Source organism: Delphinus delphis, chromosome 10 (genome assembly GCF_949987515.2).
Source record: "Delphinus delphis chromosome 10, mDelDel1.2, whole genome shotgun sequence".
In the NCBI taxonomy this organism is placed as follows: domain Eukaryota; kingdom Metazoa; phylum Chordata; class Mammalia; order Artiodactyla; family Delphinidae; genus Delphinus; species Delphinus delphis.
In genome coordinates, this window is record NC_082692.2 from 56,932,492 (window position 1) to 56,954,181 (window position 21,690).

The 21,690-nt window shown below is 42.2% G+C and overlaps 1 protein-coding gene across 2 annotated transcripts in view; it reads right to left on the reverse strand.

Annotated features, from left to right (window-relative positions):
• Positions 1-21,690, reverse strand: part of LOC132432164 (zinc finger protein 660) — a 63,792-nt gene that overhangs the window by 33,818 nt on the left and 8,284 nt on the right. The window contains exons 1-3 of one of the 2 annotated variants that reach the window (XM_060022214.1): positions 6,927-6,942; positions 5,765-5,864; positions 4,748-4,869 (exon numbers count right to left, since the gene is read on the reverse strand). Coding sequence is in view for 1 of the 2 variants with exons in the window: in XM_069541144.1 (XP_069397245.1) it covers positions 17,642-19,064; positions 21,490-21,619 (1,553 nt within the window). In the remaining variant the exon portion in view is untranslated. Of the gene's footprint in view, positions 1-4,747; positions 4,870-5,764; positions 5,865-6,926; positions 6,943-17,641; positions 19,065-21,489; positions 21,620-21,690 lie in introns of those variants that run through there. The other variant, XM_069541144.1, reaches the window with a different exon arrangement.

The following is a 21,690-nucleotide window of genomic DNA, read 5'->3' on the forward strand; positions in this document are numbered from 1 at the left end:
ATAGAAGCCAATGGAAAGGCTTATGGAAAGCCAGGGGCTGACAGGAGCCCAACATGTCCAGCATCAGAATGAACGATGAGTAGTATAAAACCCATCCTGGTTTCTTCCTGTCTCATGCTCTACTCCCAGAATTGGAGCCATGTAACTCCTAATCTGATCCCTAGAAAAAATGCACTGAAAGATCCTTCGTTCAGTAGCTTAAGTGACTAATCTTCAGATCAGTTTGGCATTTAGTTCATGCTGACCTATTCCCCTAGTACCAGTGATACAGTGGCTGGAACAAAATAGGTGCTCAAAAATTGTTTTATAGAATAATAACTCGGATTTTGTCTTAAGGTATGACTAAGATTTCATCTTTTGCTTTGGTCGAGGTACTACATCCCTCTTCTTAAACTTTGTTGTGATAGGGGTAACACAATTCTTCCAATATTGGAGCATAGTCATATCATAGCCTACTCTGTAGCGGCTGGTCTGTAGCTGGATCCAGCCGTATGTGCTAGTTCAGTCTGTCTGCTTTTCACCAAGCAGTCTACTGGGTGAACCTGAGAGGCTGAACTGGGAAACAGGGTTAATTAAAGCATGGCAGGGGAAACTCTAATAGGACCTTGCATGGTACAGTGGTAAAGTATCTAAAGATGGCAATAGGGTGAGAGCAGTGGGCAGCACAACCAAGAGGGGCCAATACATGAAACCAATGTCAGGGATGAGCAGGAGTTTCCCAACTGGTTTGATGTAAAGCTCTGAACATATAGATATCCCTAGCAGACCTCAATCTAGAGGGGGTTGAGTCATAAAAGAAAACTGAAAGATGACTCCATGATACTAACACATGACTAATTTTCCTTTTACTATGTTCCTTTTCAGACTTGTCCATATTCATAATTATATAGTTGTAAATATACAGTAGATATAATTTTGCATCCTACTTCTTTTACTTAATTTTTATAAGTATTTTTCCATATTGCTATTAACTCTTCATATGATCATTTTCTGACTGCATAATTCACCACCAATTGAACTCCTTACAGTTTACCTACAATTTTGCTAGTGTCAGACATTTCTGTTGTTCCCTGAGGTTTAACCACTATTAATAATGCTATCATGATTACTCTATACATATAAAGTTTTCTTCTCATTGAAATATATTCCTAGGATAAAAGTTCCACAAGTGAGTGATTAGGTCAGAAGGAATGACGTTGTTTTGTAGTACTACCTACTGCTTTTCAAAAAGTTTGACCAGTTTTCATTATCCCATAGCATTCTGATAAACTGAGTCAAGATCTCTGAAGGAAGGACATATTCAATGGTGAGTGCTCAAGGCCAGCAAGAAGAGAACTGTGGAGGTTAGAGTTCACATCTCAGAAGGGTGAGTGCCACCCATATGATACACAGGCACATATACACAGACTCATGCCCAAGATATGGAGGGCAGGCAGAGAAAATGGTGGGGGAGGAGGGGTTCTTGGCAGGAGCCTGAGCACACTCACATCCAGCTGCTGTTACCCTCCTAATCAAACAGGAGTTAGCAGGTGGAGGAAACTCAGTGAGAAGCCAGGGGAACTGCAGAGCAGAGTGGGACAGTAAGTGAAGCCGCCTCCAGAGTTCTGAGAAAGTTGATGGTTCTTTCTCAGTTTCTTTTCCATTTTTAATCTTCTCTGAAACTTTCTTTTCTTCATACATTTCTTCAACTAGTAATTATTGAACACTCTACCCTGTACATATCTCTGTCCTGGGTCTCATGCAGGGAAATTTTCAAAAAGCATTGTTGCAGAAAAGTGAAACCATTTGTGGTATGAATGAATGGATGGATGACTAGGTGGATAAGTTTATGGACTTGCTGTTATGAAAGCCTCCCATTTTGCTGGCAAATTGTCCTCTGCTAACTTATGTTATTGTTTAATTCTTCTTCTTTCTACAGTATTACTTATGAAAACTCAGGAAATGACTTTAGAGGAACAAATTCCCATAATTACTAGAACAAAGTATGTTAGAGATTCAGAATGAGACAGTGCCCTGAAGCCAGCCCCCGGATGTCTCATTTCTAGGCATGGCTGATCCAATGCTCCCCAGTTAGCTAGTGCAGTAACTATTATATCCTTAAAGGCTGTTATGGAAAGATCAGTCTTGCAGCCTTCCAAAAAGAGGTGTTCAAGAAAAACATTAATAACCAGGTATTTACATGACTCCGTCTTCCACAAGCAATAAATACCATTATTGAATGCAAAAAAAAAGTTCTGTTACACACTGTGTCCCTCCAAAATTCATATGTTGAACCCCAAGCCCCCAATGTGACTATATTTGGAGATGTGAGTTCTAAGTGGGTAATTAAGGCTAAATGAGGTTATAAGGGTGGGCCCTGACCCAGTAGGATTAATGTGTCCATATAGGAAGACATACCAGAGAGTTAGCTTTCAACTTGCACTCCTGCCCCCTTCCCACCACATACACAAACCGAGGAAAGCCATGTGAGCACACAGCAAGAAGGTGGCTATCTACAAGCCAGGAATAGAGTCCTCACCAGAAACTGAATCAGCCAGTCATCATGATCTTGGACTTCTAGTCTCCATAACTGTGAGAAAATAAATGTCTGTTGTTTAAGCCACCCAATCTGTGGAATTTTGTTATGGAGGCCCAAGGAGACTAATATAAACGTGAAATATCATACCTACTTTTAAGGAACTTATAATGGAGTGATGACAATACACTAAGAAAGTAAATTACAAATTTACAAAGTACCCAATCAGAGGATGAAGGGCTAGGAGAGGGAGTGAGTGCTGGGGCTTGAGACGCTTGTGGAAAGGTGCTTTAAAAAGGTAGAACTAAAAAAAAAAAAAAAAAAAGGTAGAACTTTGGCTGAACCTGAGGATAAGCAAGAACTGTTTTCTCAAAAGGATGTTACCACAGGGTTGATGTACTCAGAAATAAGTGGGAGGCTACACTATCACATAGCTTTATGAAGGCAGGGATTTTTGTCCATATTGTTCATTATTGTATTCCTAGCAAAGTTCCAGGCACATACCAAGCACTCAAAAAAATTTTTTTTGTTGTTTCATGAACAAATGAGGAAATGAAACAATCGAATTGCGTGAAGTGATACCAGCCAGAACACTGAAATCACGGGGCAAAAAATATGGATATAATCTGCTGGTCAACGGAAACAAGTTCTAAATGGAAGAGTGAAATCTACCCTTAATTTCCTCTCTGTTTTCTATATTCTTTTTTTTGGCTGCGCCATGGCACAGCTTGCAGGATCCTAGTTCGCTGATCAGGGATCTTACCTGTGCCCCCTGCAGTGGAAGCTCGGAGCCCTAACCACTGGATCACGAAGGAATTCCCTCTATTTTCCATATTCTTTTTTCTACCTTGCTATTCTCTTTTCTTGTTACTTTCCTTCTCATTTTCACTTGTCAAGAACAAAGTTTTTCAAGCATTACCATTCATTTCCCCTAGTCCCAGACTTCCCTCCACCCCCAGCACATTCATGTTTCTCTGGGCTTCATGAAGTGGAAAACAGGAAAGAGGCAGCTGGGGTATCCCATGAGGAGTAAACTGAGGAAAATAAAAAGAAAGAATCCAAGAGCTGTCACCTAGGAGTAAGGTGATCATATACCCTGGTTTTCCCAGAACAGTCCTGGTTTATACCTGCTATTCCAGCATCATTATTCTTTATTTTTTTATTAAAAAAATTTTTTCCAGCATCATTATTAATAGTGCCCCCCTTAATTCACAAAAGCATCCCAGTTTGGATAATAAATTTTGTATCCCCCTACCCAAAAGTGAAATTAGGAAAAGAATGCTTTCGGAAGATTAGCCCAGATGGATTAGAGTTGAAAAAAAGAATGGAGGAAGGGAAATGAGTTGGGAGAAAAGTTTAGGAATGCAGTATGGGTGACCATTAGAGGGCCTGCGACTTTCTAGGTGCTGAATAAATGTTTGCTGAATGAATAAACAAATGTATGAGATAGTGAGACCCTAGTCCAGAATAACAACAGGATAGAAAACAAGTCCAGCTATTTCCAGGAAAGCATATGCATATATCAGACTGGATATAGAGGATGACTAAAGGAAAGAATTCTAGGCCATCAGATCCAGGTCTAAATATTGAGAATGGTACTATCACTAAGAAAGATGGGGATGTGGGAAAACACTTTAGACAAGAGGAGGAAGAATATGTCAGGAATACTAATTTGAGAATAAGACATAAGGGACAGATGAAGTCATGAAAATGTATAAGCTTGCTGAAATAGAGATTTTGGTTAAAGAGTAGGCAGAGAGAAAGAGAAATGCACAAGGATGTGCTGTAAGGATGCTCAGGGTGGTTCTGGGGGACCTGAGGAGGAAGCAAGACTTATCAGGAGAGCAGGGAGGGATAGTTTGAAGAGAGTTTGATCCAAGGAAACCTAACTATTTGCCCTCTGCCCAAATGGATGGGAAATTCCCTCAGAAATTCTGGAAGAATTCCCAGGCAGTAGGGAGGTGGGGTCTTAGCTAAAGAAGTAGGAGGAGGGATAGATTAGGCTATAAGGATAGCAAGTCACTAGGAGTATCCAGGCAACTGGGCACAAAATTACAATCTCAGACAATCAGTAAATGGAAGAGGACCAATGAGGCCCCACAGGTCTCTGACCCACAAATCCCTGAGAGTGATGGATGAGTGTCCTGATCTCAGGAGCACCATTCATTTCAGGCCGTGAGGAACCCACAAAGGGCAAAGTTCTATTCTGAGAGAGAGAGACAGAGGTTTTACCTAGAGGCGTTGTCTTCCTTTAATTCACCAGCATCACCAGCCTTTCAGGTTCCTCTGGGCAGTGGTCACATGGTCTTTGGTTACTGTTTAGCTGCAGTGGAGTGATGAATAAGAGGCAATACCTGAAAATAAATTCCAGAGAAACAGATGAATAAAGTGTAAAAATTTAAAGGACAAAAAAAAGAACTATTAGAAATTATCTTGATCTCAGGGAAAGGCCTAGGCCTTAAGCATAAAACAAAAGTTGACACCATAACAGAAAAGCTGATAGATTTGACCATATAAAAATTTCTTCACTTAAAAAAAAAATTAAAAATCTGTAATATAAAATAGAGTTGCCTTATACCATAATTCCTTCTGTGTATGTCTGTGTCCCTCCTCACATGTATACTTTAAGCTCTAAGCCCCCAGAGAACAGGGCCCATGATATTCGTATGTGGATCCCACTCAGTGCCTGGCACATAGGGCTCAATAAATGTTTGATTTGAAACGTTAAGTAAGTTCAGGATTCTATCTAATTCTATCTGGGTGTAGGGATGGTGAGAAGTGCACCCTCCACACATGACCACCCTCATCCCTCCTCTCCACCTGTTTATCTCTTTGGTGTTTCATATTGTCGAAACACCATGACAATACTGACATTCTTGGCAGTTCTGTCTCAACAGGGCCATCCAAGGGCTTAAATTCCCTAAGAGACTGACCTAGTCTAACTGCTCAGAGATTCTCAGAATGTCAGAGTTGGAAGGAAACTCCTAGACCACCTCGTCTCATATTAAAATTTTGAGCTGGGGAAACTGGAACTTAGAGGAGAGCTGGGACTCAAGCCAAAGTCTCCTGACACCCAAAACTGAGTTCCACTACATCACCCTTCCTCACCAAAACTCTACTCCTCAGGGTCCAGAGGTCCTCCTCCCACTTCTCTGTTTCTCTCGAGAAATGCTCCCTTTCAGACCTGGTTCCCATACTCTAGCAGGCAGGATTCCCGTCCCCAGACTGATTTCACAATAAAGATCTCACCTGCCAAAGAGAAGGGAATGGCTCACTTTCACACCTGTGCACAGTAGCCTCACTCCAAAGGATCTGCCCAGGAAAAAGTTCCCGGTGGGGTCTTGGATCACTGTAAACACACAGAAACGACTTGAGTTCTCTGACAGCTCAACTGCAAGTGGACACTCAGGGCAATGTCCCATCCCTGGGTCACTTCCCTTCCTATTGAACTGAGAGCAATAAGGATAATCATTCCCATTTTAAAGATGAGGAAATGAAGCTCCCAGAGATGGAATGACTTGCTGAAGGTCGTATGGGTAGTAAGAGATAAGCCTTCTGCGTCGGAAGGAAATCCTCATTCCATCACACCACGGTCGCTCCTTTTCACCTGTTCTATTGATATCTAAGTCTCCACATTCTCCTCTAACTGAAAAATGCATTCCAAGTGAGAAGTTCTCTGCAATCCAGCTTTCCAACAAAAGTTTGCAGAAAAGGGATGAGGGAAACTCTGCTGAGTCAAATGTCTTTAAAGACAGGAAGAAATAAGGCTTTACAGGGATGCTAGAAGGAGAATTTTTTTATGATTACCCATCTCTCAGGATCACTAGGCCTCAAAATCGGTTTTGTGTTTCCCCCTTCAGATTCCCAGACCCCGCGTCTAACCCTTCAAGCTTGTTCCATTTCTTCCCTACCAGAATATAGTTCTGCCTTGTACACAACTGTAATCCCTGGATCTAATACACTGCAAGTTGGTGCTAAGTATTTTTTGAATGAATGAATGAGTAATCTTCGGCAAGGCTCTGCCCTCCTCTCTGGGTCTGCTTTCTCACTGAGAACACAGCAGGGATTGGATTAGTGATCTGAGCCATATACTTAGGTGTTGCGGAGCCCTTTGAGAGCCTGAGCGGGATGTGGACCGCTTTTACCAGGGAGGCCCCGTGGCTAGCAACGAGGATGATACAGTTCTGTCACCGCTGTCAGCTGGTCCGAGTGAGCAGCTACGCGGAGCAGGAGACGAGACCCAAGACAAAGGGGCAGCGCAGAACAAGGGGAGCGGGGCCCACGACGACCCCTTGACCTGCCGCGCCCCCGTCTCCGCAGCGGGCAGCGGTGAAGGAGGCCTGGCCCCCGGCCTATGTGCCCCACCCGCTCCCAGAACCGGCCCGAAGCCCCACACCAAGCTGCCACATACCCCGCACCGAAAGCGCCCGACCCACATCTTGGAACAATGCGGAGAAGGAACTACGTCACCGACTCCCCACTAACTCCCACCCTAACCCTCCGGTCCTTCTAGGCATCGGGAGGTTTCTGCATCTCTGTGCCCGCTTCGCGAGCCCGCAGGTCAGGGGACGCTCTGGCCCCGCCTCCCTCCCAGTTTTACCCTACCATTGGCTGAGAGGGCGAAAGGGCGTGGAGAGTTCAGCCAATAGGCGGAGAGATCCTGGACGGGGTGGAGCCTGGGGAAAGGACTTGGTTAGGGCGGGAAGAGGGACCAATCAACTGGGCGGCCAGACTACCTTCCTCGAACTGAAACTCTCTGAAGTCACACCCCCAGCTCTGGCTGCTGAGCGGAAAAGTCATCCTTTTCACACATCCTTCTCCTTTCAGCCTCAAAGTCAGGATCGGCTACCATTTATCGGCAGCATATAAAAATACGTGTCGAGTGCCTATTATGTCATTGTTCTAGGCTCTGCAGATACAGTAGTGAAGACAATGAACTTACTGCCCCATGAAGCTTACCTTCAAGTCAGGGAGACAATGGATAAATAAATACCTAGAATGTAGTAGTGCCTAAGGGGAGAGAGAGAGGGAGAGAGGAAGAGAGGGAGGTAGAGAGAGAGAGAGAAGGGGGTAGGTAGTGGTGGGGTTATTTTATAGATGACAGGGAAGGCAGAGACGGGAAGTGAGCAACTTAGGCATGTGGGTAGCTGGTGGAGTATTCCTGATAGATGGAACATCAGGAAGCAAAGGCCTTAAACCAGAAGGAAGGGGGCGCACGTTTTGGTCCAAGAGGGATTTGGATATGTCCCAAACAACACTGGAGGGTTTTGGGAATGAGAAGTGACATGATCTTACCTTTTTTTTTTTTTTTCCTGCCACATGTTCAAAGGTTTATTAGCTATCAGATATTAATGGAGCCAAGAAACCTGTTTTTCTATAAATTCTAATTTCTTGCTTTCAGTCCTTAGTCATTTTGACATAAACCTCCATGACATAACGTTTTAAAAATTTGCTCTGGCTGCTCTGCTGAGAACAGTCTGAAGGTGGGCAAGAGTGGAAGTAGAGAAATTAAGAAGCTACTGCACTATTCCAGATGAGAAATGATGGTGGCTTGGATGAGCTTAGAGGTGATTTAGGTGATGAGAAATGGTCTACATATATTTTGAAGGCATGTCCAGCATGATTTGCTAATTAATTGGATGTTGATTAAGGATGACTCCATGGTTATTGATCTGAGCAACTAAAATAAGACTGTCTTTTGGAAATAGAGTAGACTGAAAGAGGAACAGGTTTAGGGAGAGGGATCAATAGTTTTGTTATGGATGTGTTAAGTTAGAGATGCTAATTAGACATCCAAGAGTAAATGTCAAACAGGCAATTGGGATAGGAGTCAGGAGTTCAGTGAAGAAATCACAACTAGAGATGTAAATTTAGGTGTTGCTATATAGGGCAGGATGGGACAATCTAGGGAGTGACTGTAGGTAAAGAAGTCATCTGAGCAATGAGCTTTGAAGCTCATTAATCAATAGATGTGTATTGAATACTTAAAGCATACCAGGAGCATTCTTATCCATCAATTCTTATAGGTGGCACAACATTTTCCAAAGAAGATTGAGGCACAGAGATTCAGAGAAATAATAAGACTTGCACAAGTTCATACCCCCAGTTGATGCTGGAAGTAGAACTCAGGAGCACAACACTATTGCCACTACATCAGGAAACACTTAAGAAGAATATTCATGTACATTATGACCGTAATGATCAACTTGGTCTTGCTTTTCACCTATTCTTTTATTTGGGGGAGGAGTTATTAATTCTGATTAAAACTCTTAACTCCACCTCTGGTCCCAGGGGGTAACAATATTTCATTAATATTCCAGCTCCAGCTGGTCTCTAATTTTAGAGAGCATAATGAGGACACATGTTAAAAATACAAATTCCAGGCCACCCTATCCAACTTGTTGCCTTTATCCACAAGGATATTTATTTTTTCTGACAAAACCTATTCATTCAGTCCAGAATGATGTCACTGTTCAGAATCAGAGTATTTGTGGGGTTCATAATTGCCTAAATATTCAGCAGTTTCAATCTTTATCATGACATCTGTCAACCAAAGAAATTACAACTCATTTTTGGGTAAATGAAATACATATCCAGTTATTCAGGTCTTACTTTATTGGTCAAAATGGTGATAACACAATGCTTCCCTCTGGTAATTCACAGTCTCTTTGAGGATATGACTCTGGCTTTACAAAAAGATCAGGGGGGAGTTTCCTGGTGGTGCACTGGTTAAGAATCTGTCTGCCAATGCAGGCGACACAGGTTCAAGCCCTGGTCCAGGAAGATCCCACATGCCGCAGAGCAACTAAGCCCATGTGCCACAACTACTGAGCCTGCGCTCTAGAGCCCGTGAGCCACAATTACTAAGCGTGCATGCGACAACTGCTGAAGCCCGTGCACCTAGAGCCCATGCTCTGCAACAAGAGAAGCCACCACAATGAGAAGTTTGCATACTGCAATGAAGAGTAGTCCCTGCTCGCTGCAACTAGAGGAAGCCTGTGCACAGCAACGAAGACCCAATGCAGCCATAAATAAATAAATAATAAATTCACTTAAAAAAAGAAAGAAAGAAAAATCAGGGACTTCCCTGGTGGTCCAGCGGTTAAGAATCTGCCTTCCAATGCAGGTGACTCTGGTTCAATCCCTGGTCAGGGAGCCAAGATCCCGCTTGCTGTGGGGCACCTAAGCCAGTGCACCACAACTGCTGAGCTCGCAGGCCACAACTAGAGAGAAGCCCGTGCACCACAGCAGAGGATCCCACATGCCACAAGGAAGATCCCACGTGTGGCAACCAAGACCTGATGCAGCCAAAAATAAAACAAATAAATAAATACATGTTCTTTAAAAAAGATCAAAGCATACTTCAAAAGTATAAAAGTGAATGGGACATTACTGCCATACACACACACACACACACACACACACACACACACACACACACACACGGCTTCCATGGGCATTAAATAATTTAAGCCTCAGAGTAATTTTATGGCTTAATGCTGTCCTTATTTTTATTTATTTTTACTTTTAGTTTTTTTGGCCATGCCACGCAGCTTGTGGAATCTTGGTTCCCCGACCAGGGATTGAACCTGGGCCCTCAGGAGTGAGAGTGTGGAGTCCTAACCACTGGACCGCCAGGGAATTCCAATTCTATCCTTATTTTTAGATAAGGAAACTAAAGCCTGGATATGTCAAATGATTTGCTTATGGTTGCACAGCTAGTAGTGGACAATTTGAAACTTGGACTGGGTTTTCTGACTGTAGATCTTGTGTTCTTTTGTCTACTGCCACACTGCCTCAAACTATAAATTGCATTTCTTCTAAAAGGTGTTGAGTTATAACAAGCCGTCCATAATCCCTTTTTACCTTTTTCAAACTTTATTTTGAAACTTTCAAACATGCATATACCCTCTAGGTAGATTCAACAACTGTTATTTTGCCATATTCGCTTTTTCTCTCTACACACACATACACATTTTATTTGTTGTTATTGTTAGCCATTTGAAAATATGTTGAAGAGATCATGAGCCTCCAACCCTAAACACTGCAGCATGCATGTCCTAAGAATAAGGACATTCTTTTACAGAAGCAAAATATAACTGTCAGATTTAAGAAATCTAAACAATTGTATATTATCATAAATGGGCCTACTATTAAATATTACATCCATTCCATATTTAGTGTCTCCATTGATCCCCAAATATCTGCTACAGCTTTTTAAAAAAATTCAAAATTCACGCACTGCATTTGGTGGTTGTGTTTCTGAAGAGCCTCTCTTAATCTAGAACAGTTGGCCAACTTTATTCATTTCACTGACTTTTCAAAGAGTCTAGGTCAATTGTCTTATATAGTGTCTCACATTGTACAAATTAAAAATCAGTGAATCCGACTTATTTTCTCATCATATCCCCCTATATTTCCTGTAAATTGGAAGGTAGGAAAAGAGGCCTGATTAGATTCAAGTTATATCTTTGCTTCACTGGTGGTGTTAGAACTTATGTATTACATGCCATCCTTAATTTCTTTTTCTTTTTCTTCTTGTTTTGTATTTTGTGTACATTAAAATTTCTCCATAGTAAAAAGTAAAAACAAAACATTAAGCCTGGCAGAGGGGGGAATTAGGGGGAGGGATAGGTAAAAGGTAGGGAATCTCTTTTTCAGGTGATGAAAATGTTCTAAAACTGCCTGTGGGGATGGTTGCACATGCATGTGAATATACCAAAAATCATTGAACTGTACATTTCACAAGGATGAAGTATATGGTATGTGAATTATATTTCAATAAAAACGTTTAAAAAAAGAGTCAGGAACTCACCTCAGAGAACCATTCGTGTGCCTGCCATAGTGCTGAAATGTCCAGGTTTCAACAGAGAGTAAAATACAGATTGAGGAGCCATTTGGAAGACAACCCAGGAGGCAGCGGCCACAGTGTTCAACCTAGGGGGAAATGTGTTCACTTAAGAATAAGGCCAATCCCCACATTAGCAGGTCAATCCAGACTTGCCCTTCCATTAAACTGATACCATGGGCTACATTGTGTCCCCCACAAATTTGTATGTTGAAGTCCTAAATCTCAGGACCTCACAATGTGACTATATTTAGGGATAGAGCCTTTAAAGTGGTAATAAAGGGTAAATGAGATCATTAGGGTACATCCTAATTCAATACCACTGTATAAGAAAAGGAAATTAGGACATAAACTAACAGAGGGAAGACCATGTAAAGACAGAAGGAGAAGATGCCCATATACAAGCCTAGGAGAGCGGTTTCAGAAGAAATCAACTCCACTGACACCTTGATCTCAAACTTTCAGCTCCAAAACTGTGAGAAAATAAATTTCTGTTGGTTAAGCTACCCAGTCTGTGGAACTTCGTTATGGCAGCCCAAACAGACTAATACACCCAACTTCCTTGAGAAGCAACATAGTTCCTTGAGAAGCAACCAACTCATGATTCCCCCAAGAAGAGGAAAAGGGGTGTTCCAGAACCTGGAGATGCAGAGCAGGTGGCATGTCAGAAGATGGCTTTACCCTTGATATTAATTACGGGCAAAGACATTATAGCTTCTTGTTTGGGGGAGAGCAGGTAGAGCACAGCTTTAGCTCTGCCCCAATGAAAGATATTCCTGACTCTTATTCGAGCATATTGCTCTGGGCAAATCAGAGGTCCCCAACCAGATGTGCAACTTCCTTAGTTCTTGCAGATTTTTTGGGAATTGCCCAGCTGTTCCTGATTATACAGTTCAAATATCCCACATATCCACTCTCAATGGAAACCTCAGGGAGCCCCTGAGAAGAGGTGAATTGTCTAGACTTCTTCTAATGGTTCTCTTTTGAAAGTCTTTTAAATAATTCACTATCTTGTTATTTCAGTGCTGCTCATTAGGACAGATGTTGACAATGGATAGCGTGGTAAGTGCACAGCTTAGCCTGGAGAATACAGTTGCCAGTGGCTTTAATTTTAGCACCATAACAGCTGCCATGACCACCTTCCTCATAAATGGCCCGTGTAGTAGGCTGCACATACCTCAAATCCTAAGGGCACCAGTAGTGCAGCTCCCCAGTGAGAGCCTGAGTGTCATCGATTTTTGCTCATTGTTGAGGCAGCCTGACTAGAGGTTTCACTAGTGGTCTTTTTCTGAAATCAGGTCATGCTGACTTGCCAGGGTCCCTACAGGTATGGTGTAATTGCATCATTCTGTTCCCTCCTTGCCTGGGGAGCAACACAGACAGTCTCAGAGAGGGGATATAGCATTTTTCAATCTCATCCAAATGGAAACCAAAGTATAATGTATACAACCTGGTGGATGAGCATGTACCTATGCACCCCGTGACCCTGAACATGTAGCCGTTGTTACCACTCCTCATTTAATCTTAGAGGAATATATATTGTCCTGTGATTACTCTGTCCTTTCATCTAATTGTACTCAAATCTTGGGTGACTGTTGGCCCTGTCCCTTTCCATCCACAATCCATACGGCACCAGCTTGGGAAACTTAATATCTTGTAAATGCATCATCCATACACAAGACATTGCAACTGGAAGGGACTTGGGGGAGAAGCCTGTTAGATATCATAAAATGCCAACTGTACATACATCTCTAGAAAAGTTTAAGTCATTGGACTGCGCCACCTAGGGTGGAAAAACATTATGTTTTCAGTCAGCTGCAAATTCCTAACCAAGAGTCACAGATCAGAAAAGGGGGTGGAACACCGAATATATCTCTCAAACTGTGTTTTCACGCAGGGTATTCACAGGTCTTGAAAGGGAAAGTGCACTCATCCTACAGGGCATCCACCTGGGCAAAGTACAGGCCGTTGGTTCTGTGCATATATTAGTGGGAGGACTGTTGTGGTTCACTAAGGAATCAGTCTATAATGTCCTATCCTGGGTCAAATACCTGTACAACAAGGTACTTGGAGACAGCTGACGTGATAACACCTTCCCATTATCCCCCTTGGGCAAGAGTTTTATAAGGCTCCATCAGGCTAGAACACATCCTAATGTTAGGGGGGATAGGGGGTTTGTTTTTAATTTTCTATAGAGCAAAAGCCACCCTGTGGGTATTCACAATTTGTCCCTAACACCTAGAGTATCCTTTGTAACACTCCAAGAGGTCGACAACTTCACAGAAATGTCTTCCAGCATGGGACAGTACTCGTCAACTTGTCAGCACCCAAAATCTCTGGACCTTTCCTACTGGTCTTAGATGAATTACCAGGGTTTGAGATGCAGAATATAGCTGTGGAATATTTTCTTTGTGTTTAAGAGGTAAGAGGGTAAGTGTCCAGCTCCTAACACGTTTACCACCATATTTGGTCACCTGAACTATCTCCTGGGTATAAATTTTGTCTGTTTTTTTTTTTAAATTTTTTGGCTGTGCCGCGCGTCATACAGGATCTTAGTTCCTGGATCAGGGATCGAACCCGTGCCCCCTGCAATGGAAGCATGGAGTCCTAACGACTGGAGCACCAGGGAAGTTCCAAACTTTGATTTTTAAAAACAAATTGGGAGCTCTATCACACTGCTTACTGTAATTCTTTACTTGCATTGTGGACTCATGAATGGAGCAGAAGCCATGTGCTATAACTAAAAGCTTTTCTACACTTATTCCAGGAACAATATTTTTCAAAAATGTGTACAAAATAATAGAAGCTCTGGATGATTTCTTGCCCTCTAAAATCCAAAACAGATTATAACCCAGGTGGGTTTTGTTATGCCAAACAAGAAATAAACTATAACCAAGGCTTTCCCACACACGAATAAGTAGACTTCCTTGTAAGCATAAAGTCTCTGGTGGATGCTTCACACAACTGAATGTTTTCTCACACTTATCTCAGGAATAGTTTATTTTCTCAGTTTGGAGTTGCCGAGGTAAAATAAAGTCTGAGTTGTGACTGAAGGTTTTTCCACATTCAGTTCTTTTAAAACAAAGCTATTCACAACAGGTAGAGCACATGGAAGGAGCCTCCACTGTACCCATAGTGTGAAGGCTGAGCAAAAAAGAAAAGAGGGCTCTGGGCGGAAGATTTGCAACCAGATTAGCAAAATGTCGAGCTGCTCTTTTACTTCTTTACTGCTGCACAGCATATTAGTAATATAAATTTATAACTCACCTTCTAGCTCCAAGTCTAAACAGACAATTTTAACAGCACGCAAATAGAATATAAAGCAATTCAAGGAAAACCCACTTTCCCTATCTTGGGGCAAATATTGTTGATTAGTGAAGAAAAAGACAAATGAAATATGAGGCTAATAAAAAGTCTCTGCAACTTGAGGCAGTGAAAGGACATAAGAAAAAAATATATTCAAGGGACCTCCCTGGTGGTCCAGTGCTTAAGACTTCGTCTTCTAATGCAGGGGGTGCGGGTTCAATCCCTGGTTGGGGAGCTAAGATCCCACATGCCTCTCAGCCAAAAAGCAAAAATCATAAAACTGAAGCAATATTGTAACAGATTCAATAAAGACTTTAAAAATGGTCCACATCAAAAAAAAAAACAAACCTTAAAAAATCCCCACAAACTTGGCAATCATGAAAGGAAAACTGAAAGGAAACCAAAATGTAAAACATTACGGATGGGGCTTCCCTGGTGGCGCAGTAGTTGGGAGTCCGCCTGCCGGTGCAGGGGACACAGGTTCGAGCCCTGGTCTGGGAAGATCCCACATACTGCTGAGCAACTAAGCCCATGCGCCACCACTACTGAGCCTGCACTCTAGAGCCCACGAGCCACAACTACTGAAGCCTGCAGGCCTACAGCCCATGCTCCGCAACAAGAGAAGCCACTGCAGTGAAAGGCCTGTGCACTGCAGCAAGGAGTGGCCTCTGCTTGCCGCAACTAGAGAAAGCCCGCGCACAGCAAGGAAGACCCAGTGCAGCCTAAAAAATAAATAAAATCTATATAAAAAAAAACTGTGGATGAAACACAGCCCTAACTACATATACAAAAGAGAATAAAAGAACTTTACAGGGCTTCCCTGGTGGCGCAGTGGTTGAGAGTCCACCTGCCGATGCAGGGGACACGGGTTTGTGCCCTGATCCAGGAAGATCCCACGTGCCACGGAGCAGCCAGGCCTGTGAGCCATGGCCACTGAGCCTGCGCGTCCGGAGCCTGTGCTCTGCAACGGGAGAGGCTACAACAGTGAGAGGCCTGAGCACTGCCAAAAAAAAAAAAAAAAAAAAAAAGAACTTTACAGAATACTAGGTGCAGCTTTATGCCACTCTCTGACAGTCCAGTAGAAAGGATGATTTCCAGATAGAGCTCACCAAAAGTTACAGAGGTAGAAACTTAAAGAGGGCAGTAATTGAAGAAATCAAAATGTTGCTAAAGATTTATGCTTCTTGGGGTGGGGCAGGACAAAAAAAAAAAGACTTTTCCCTCTCAATTCCCTCATCCCCCAAAATGGATCAAGCCCAGTTATTTTTACTGTTCAAAGAATAATTCCCACATTATTCAAGCTCTTCCAGAGTAATTAAAGAAAAACAAATACACTTTGCAAGGCAGGCAAAACCTTATTAGTAAATTCAACTTGGTTCTGTACTTAAAACATTAACAAATGGATTCTATTCCAGGAATGCAAGGAAATTTCAATTATCTAGAAACTTGCTCCCCCTAAAATTACAAAAATAAAGGACATTATCCATGAAATTACAGATTTTTTTTAAAAAAATGGTAGAACTTAAAAACCGTAACAAAAACTCAAAGTACAAAACAATAATAATAATTATAGGGTATAGTATGTGCCAAGCACTGTTTTAAGTGCCTTACACTTATGAACTAATTTAACCCTCACAGCCCTGAGGTAGCTCCATTTTATATATGGAAGAGCTAGACACAAGGAAACTAAATGACTTACTCAGGATCACACATGTAAGAAAGTAAGGAGTCAGGATTTGAACCTCGAGTACCAGGCACAAAAATCTATTCTCTTAACTACTGTATTATATTGCTGCTTCTAAAAATAGGAATAGGGACTTCCCTGGTGGTCCAGTGGTTTAGACTCCGAACTTCAGATGCAGGGGATGTGAGTTTGATCGTTGGTCAGGGAACTAAGATGCTGCATGCTGTGCAGAATGGCCAAAACAAACAAAGAAAAAAATAGGAAAAGAAGGAAACTTCCTAAACCCAATAGAATATTTATGAGAAACCAACAATGAAGTAACAATAGTGAAACTTCCAGGGGTACACGTAGAAGATATCAATGAGGGCTTTATATGAGATATCCTATGAAGAGATGTCACTTCTATCTTTAGAAGCTTCTAGTCTGGTGGGGATGGGAGGAGGGGAGATTGTGTCCAATTTAAGGATGATTCAATTACAGAGCTGAGTTTTCAAAAGGTATTTATTAAACAACTACCATATGAAAATTATTATCTATATACTAAAAGAAATAAGATACTATACCCAACCTCAAAGAGCCTATAAGTTGGTATGAACACATATGCATTAAATACAGAATAATTTACAACACAATTTAACAACAGTTGTACACATAGCACCAGCTAAGTCAAAGCACTGAGGTCCAACGAATAGCAGTTTAAGATGAATGAAGACGTATTTGAAGAAGAAAGTCTTTCAGAGATGAGTTGGATCTGGCAGGTTCTGAGGGACACATATTAGCAAAAGAAAAGAAAAAAGATTTTCTAGACAGGGAACATAAGTGATGAGGGACTATATTAGAAGTTCAAAAAGTAGAATAAGGAGGGCCACAGCCAAGAGAAAGAAAGAATGAATCAGTACCTTGGAGAATGACTTTATGTAAATGGTAAAACGGAGGAAGTGGAACACAATAAGGAAATACCTCTGTCCTTGAGAAGTACACGTTCTGATTTTGGGACACCTAAGTAAGAAATGAGATAGATTTTTAAACAGATGAAATAAAAGAAAGAAGGAAAGAAATCTACAAGCACATGAAATGTGTAGTCCTTAGTGGGGAAGGACCATACTGTTACTCCCACTCTCCCACCTTCCTGACCACCAGAGAACGTTTAAGGAATGATCCACTTTGATTAGTGGTTCCAAGAGGAGACCAGGGTGAGCATACTTCTTCTATAGAAACCTTAACTCAGAGTTCCTTGCTGTCTTAGAGAATCACGCCTTAAAAAACAGACCGAGCCAGACCTGACTGCTTTTCTCCAGTGTGAGTTCGCTGGTGGTGATTGAAAGTAGAACGCTGACTGAAGGCTTTCCCACATTCAATACATTCATAGGGTTTCTCTCCAGTGTGAACTCTCTGATGCACAATGAGCTGTGAGCTGTCACTAAAAGCCTTCTCACAATCTTTGCACTTATAGGGTTTCTCCCCAGTATGAGTTCTCTGATGTACCATAAGACTGGAGCTATAACTGAAGACCTTCCCACATTCATTACATTCATAAGGTTTCTCACCAGTGTGAATTCTCTGGTGTATAATAAGATGTGAGTTTTGATTGAAGGATTTTCCACACTCTTTGCATTTATAGGGCTTTTCACCCGTGTGAAGTCTCTGATGTCGAATGAGACATTTACTCAGACTGAATGCCTTACCACACTCATTACATTCAAAAGGTTTTTCTCCAGTATGAATTCGCTCATGGTCAACAAGTTGAGAGTTCTGATTGAAGGCTTTCCCACACTCACTGCATTTGAATGGTTTTTCCCCAGTGTGGAGGCTCTGATGTCGAATAAGACATTTACTTCGACTAAAGGCCTTGCCACATTCATTACACTCATAAGGCTTCTCCCCAGTGTGGATTCTCTGATGGTCAATAAGATTTCTGTTGGAACAGAAAGCTTTCCCACACTCATTACACTTGTAAGGTTTCTCACCACTGTGAAGTACCTGATGGTGGACAAGGCTTTTACTCCGAATGAAGGCCTCCCCACACTCATTGCATTCATAGGGTTTCTCCCCAGTATGGGTTCTCTGGTGGTCAATGAGTTGAGAACTCTGAGTGAAAGCTTTTGCACATTCGTTACATTTATATGATTTCTCCCCATTATGGAGTCTCTGGTGTTGAATGAGATGCGAGCTGTGGCGATAGGTCTTTCCACAATCACTGCATTCATACGGCTTTTCCCCTGTGTGGATTCTGAGATGGACTATGAGCTGAGAGGTCTGCCTGAAGGTCTTGCCACACTCATTGCACTCATAGGGTTTCTCTCCAGTGTGGATTCTCTGATGCCCAATGAGGTGAGAACTCCGATTAAAAGCTTTGCCACATTCATCACAGTGATAGAATTTCTGTCCCTTCAGAATTTCCTGATGTTCTGCAGGACTTGAGGACAGATCTGGATGTTCCTCAAGTTCCTTATATACATCACATTCATCTTTTGTGCATTTATTTTTAACCTCCTGTGTTATTTCCAAGAAATCACTCTTCAGTCTGCTCCCTTGTTTGCCTGAGGGTTGAACTTCTAGCTTCTCTAAAGCCTCTTCACAGGCATCTCCAGCTTCTGGTCCTCCTGGAATCACTCCATAGAGTACTCCTGAGGTCCTATCAGATGACTCCGTTTCTTCAGAAATTTCCTGCTTTGGAGGCAACTCTGAACTCTCCATCCTGTTCTCACCTGCTGCCAAAAGAAAGAAGAAAACAACTGTTACTCACTCTTACCCTACTGAGGAAATGAACTATCAGGAGCCTATGTACCTAAAAAAAAATTCATATTATGGGTAAGGAATGAGGAGACACATTGAGAACAGGAGAGAAAATGAGAAAACAGCTCAAATTTCTCTTCATGGACAGAAAAACAATGAGGGGAAGCTGGTCAGTGGAGGAAGGCAGAAGAAGAGCTATCAGGACAGAGGGATGCTGAGCCAGCACAGCCAGGTGAACAGGCCAGTTGAAAGGCAAGAGACCAGACTGTAAAGCATGGTGTGATCTTCCAGAAGTCACTTAGATGCGACGTCTCCTTAGTAAAATGATGAACCCTAAGGTCCTTTCCAACCATGACATTGTATGGTTCCACACTTCTCAGCAAAGATGTTGGGGAGAGAAAGTGGTGGCAAATACCTCAAATCAAATATGAGAAACAATGTGGGCAAACCTGAGAGTAGAAGGGAAATTTATATTATGAGGATATGATTAGGAAAAAGTGTATATAAAGGAGTGATTCTGGTGTAACAGGACAGTGACAAGATTTGAAGAAGTCATGGGTAGAGAAATACTGGGGAAAAGTATTGAAGGGGAAAGCAAAGCTATAAAATTGGGCACCCCATAGTCCCTGGAGCACTGACTGGTAAGTACAATACTGCACTCCTATAAAAACTAGGAATGGGGCTTCCCTGGTGGCGCAGTGGTTAAGAATCCGCCTGACAATGCAGGGGACATGGGTTTGAGCCCTGGTCCGGGAAGATCCCACATGCCATGGAGCAGCTAAGTCCGTGCACCACAACTACTGAAGCCCACGTGCCACAACTACTGAAGCCCGTGCACCTAGATCCCGTGCTCCATAACAAGTGAAGTCATCACAATGAGAAGCCCGTGCACCACAACAAAGAGTAGCCCCCACAAGCTGCAACTAGAGAAAGCCCACTTGCAGCAACTAAGACCCAACACAGACATAAATAAATAAATAAATAAATAAATAAAACTAATGGGGGACTTCCCTGGCAGTCCAGTGCTTAAGACTTCGCCTTCCAATGCAGGGGGTGCGTGTTTGATCCCTGGTTGGGGAGCTAAGATCCCACATGCCTCTAGGACAAAAAACCAAATCATAAAACAAAAGCAATACTGTAATAAATTCAATAAAGACTTCAAAAATGGTCCACATCAAAAAAAAACCCCAAAAAACTAAGAATGGCATCAATAACTTGAAATATAAATCAAACATGTTTTTGGTATCTTGATAATCAGGAATCATAAGGAAAGTGAGCAGTTGAATATTTGCTTTTAAATTCTAGGATTTTTCAGTACAAAAACTGGGAGAAGGCAGAGCAATTATGGTTATAACTTAACCTAAAAATGTTGGTTCCTTTCAATGACATCTACATCAGGGCTATAAACCTTCATGCTAATTGAGTGTGTTCAAGTGGTAGATGTCTGAATCTCTCACTTCTAAGCCCACCCTCCCCAGAATAGGCTACTGTCCTAGACCGGTCAAGCCCAGAACCTGCCGTGACAACAGCTCCTTCCAGGAAGCAGCCCTGCCCCAGTCTTTCTGAAGGAGAAGCTGAGGCAACCATGCTTTGTGCCAAACAACCCAGCTCAGCCCATGATGGACAACAGGTGACTGGAACAGGGCCAAGCACTAGACCCAAGTGTGGCTTATCTGTAGATTAATCATCCGCCTCTGTGCAGCAAGGACCAAAGTTCTGCTCAAACAAAGATGTTATTTAATGGCTGAACCACCCTTGGAGCTCCTCTCTACATAAATTCTGAACTGAAGGTAGGACAAGATGAAGGAAATTACAAGTAGAAGCCCAAGCTGAAATGATGCATGGAGAGAAGGCAAGCCATCGGGAGCCAAAGCAAGCAGAATGTGTGAGGAAACAGAAAGTATGACTAAAAAGGAGCTCTGACAAAAGATTCAGAGTGAAGAGAATGGGTATCAGAGGGAGGAGAAAACAGATACACAGAGCACAGCTGTCTTACGACACTGGTGTAAAAATCCTTTCACTTTTGCTGCTGTGGCTCCCAGGCTCCCAAGTCCCTACAAAGCTTTGTTTCCCGAAGTCTGGTCTAGCTGGTCAGTTTGTTCTAGGTTTCCATTCCTTTAGTCTTATTGTAAGTAACTTAGCTCACTGCTTACAACTGAGTGGCTTTCTATTCCTTCCAACTACAAACGCTAACTAAACCAGCCCAGTTCAATTAATAAGAAAGTAAAAAGAATGTTAATAACGGTTAAAGTGGATGATGATGTAGAGGGGTTCATTATACTATTCTCTCCACTTTGTCTCTTTATATTTTCATAATAAAAAGTTAAAAAAAGAAAAAGAATATAGCAAAGAATATGTAAAGAAGGCTGACTCTAAGTTACTGGGTAACAGAGTCATTACCCAATGAAGCCAGGCTGCAGCAATTTTCTGGCACGATGTTCCGGTACAGGGCTGCTTTCTGGCTGAGAGCTGGACCTTTCCACTTCTTCTGAGTATAGTCCACAGACAGGAACTCGAACTCTGCAGCCTCCTGGAATGACAAGCTTCTATTGCTCAGGGACATTCCCAGCCTGGAAAGCAGTCATTAGGGGCACCAAGAGG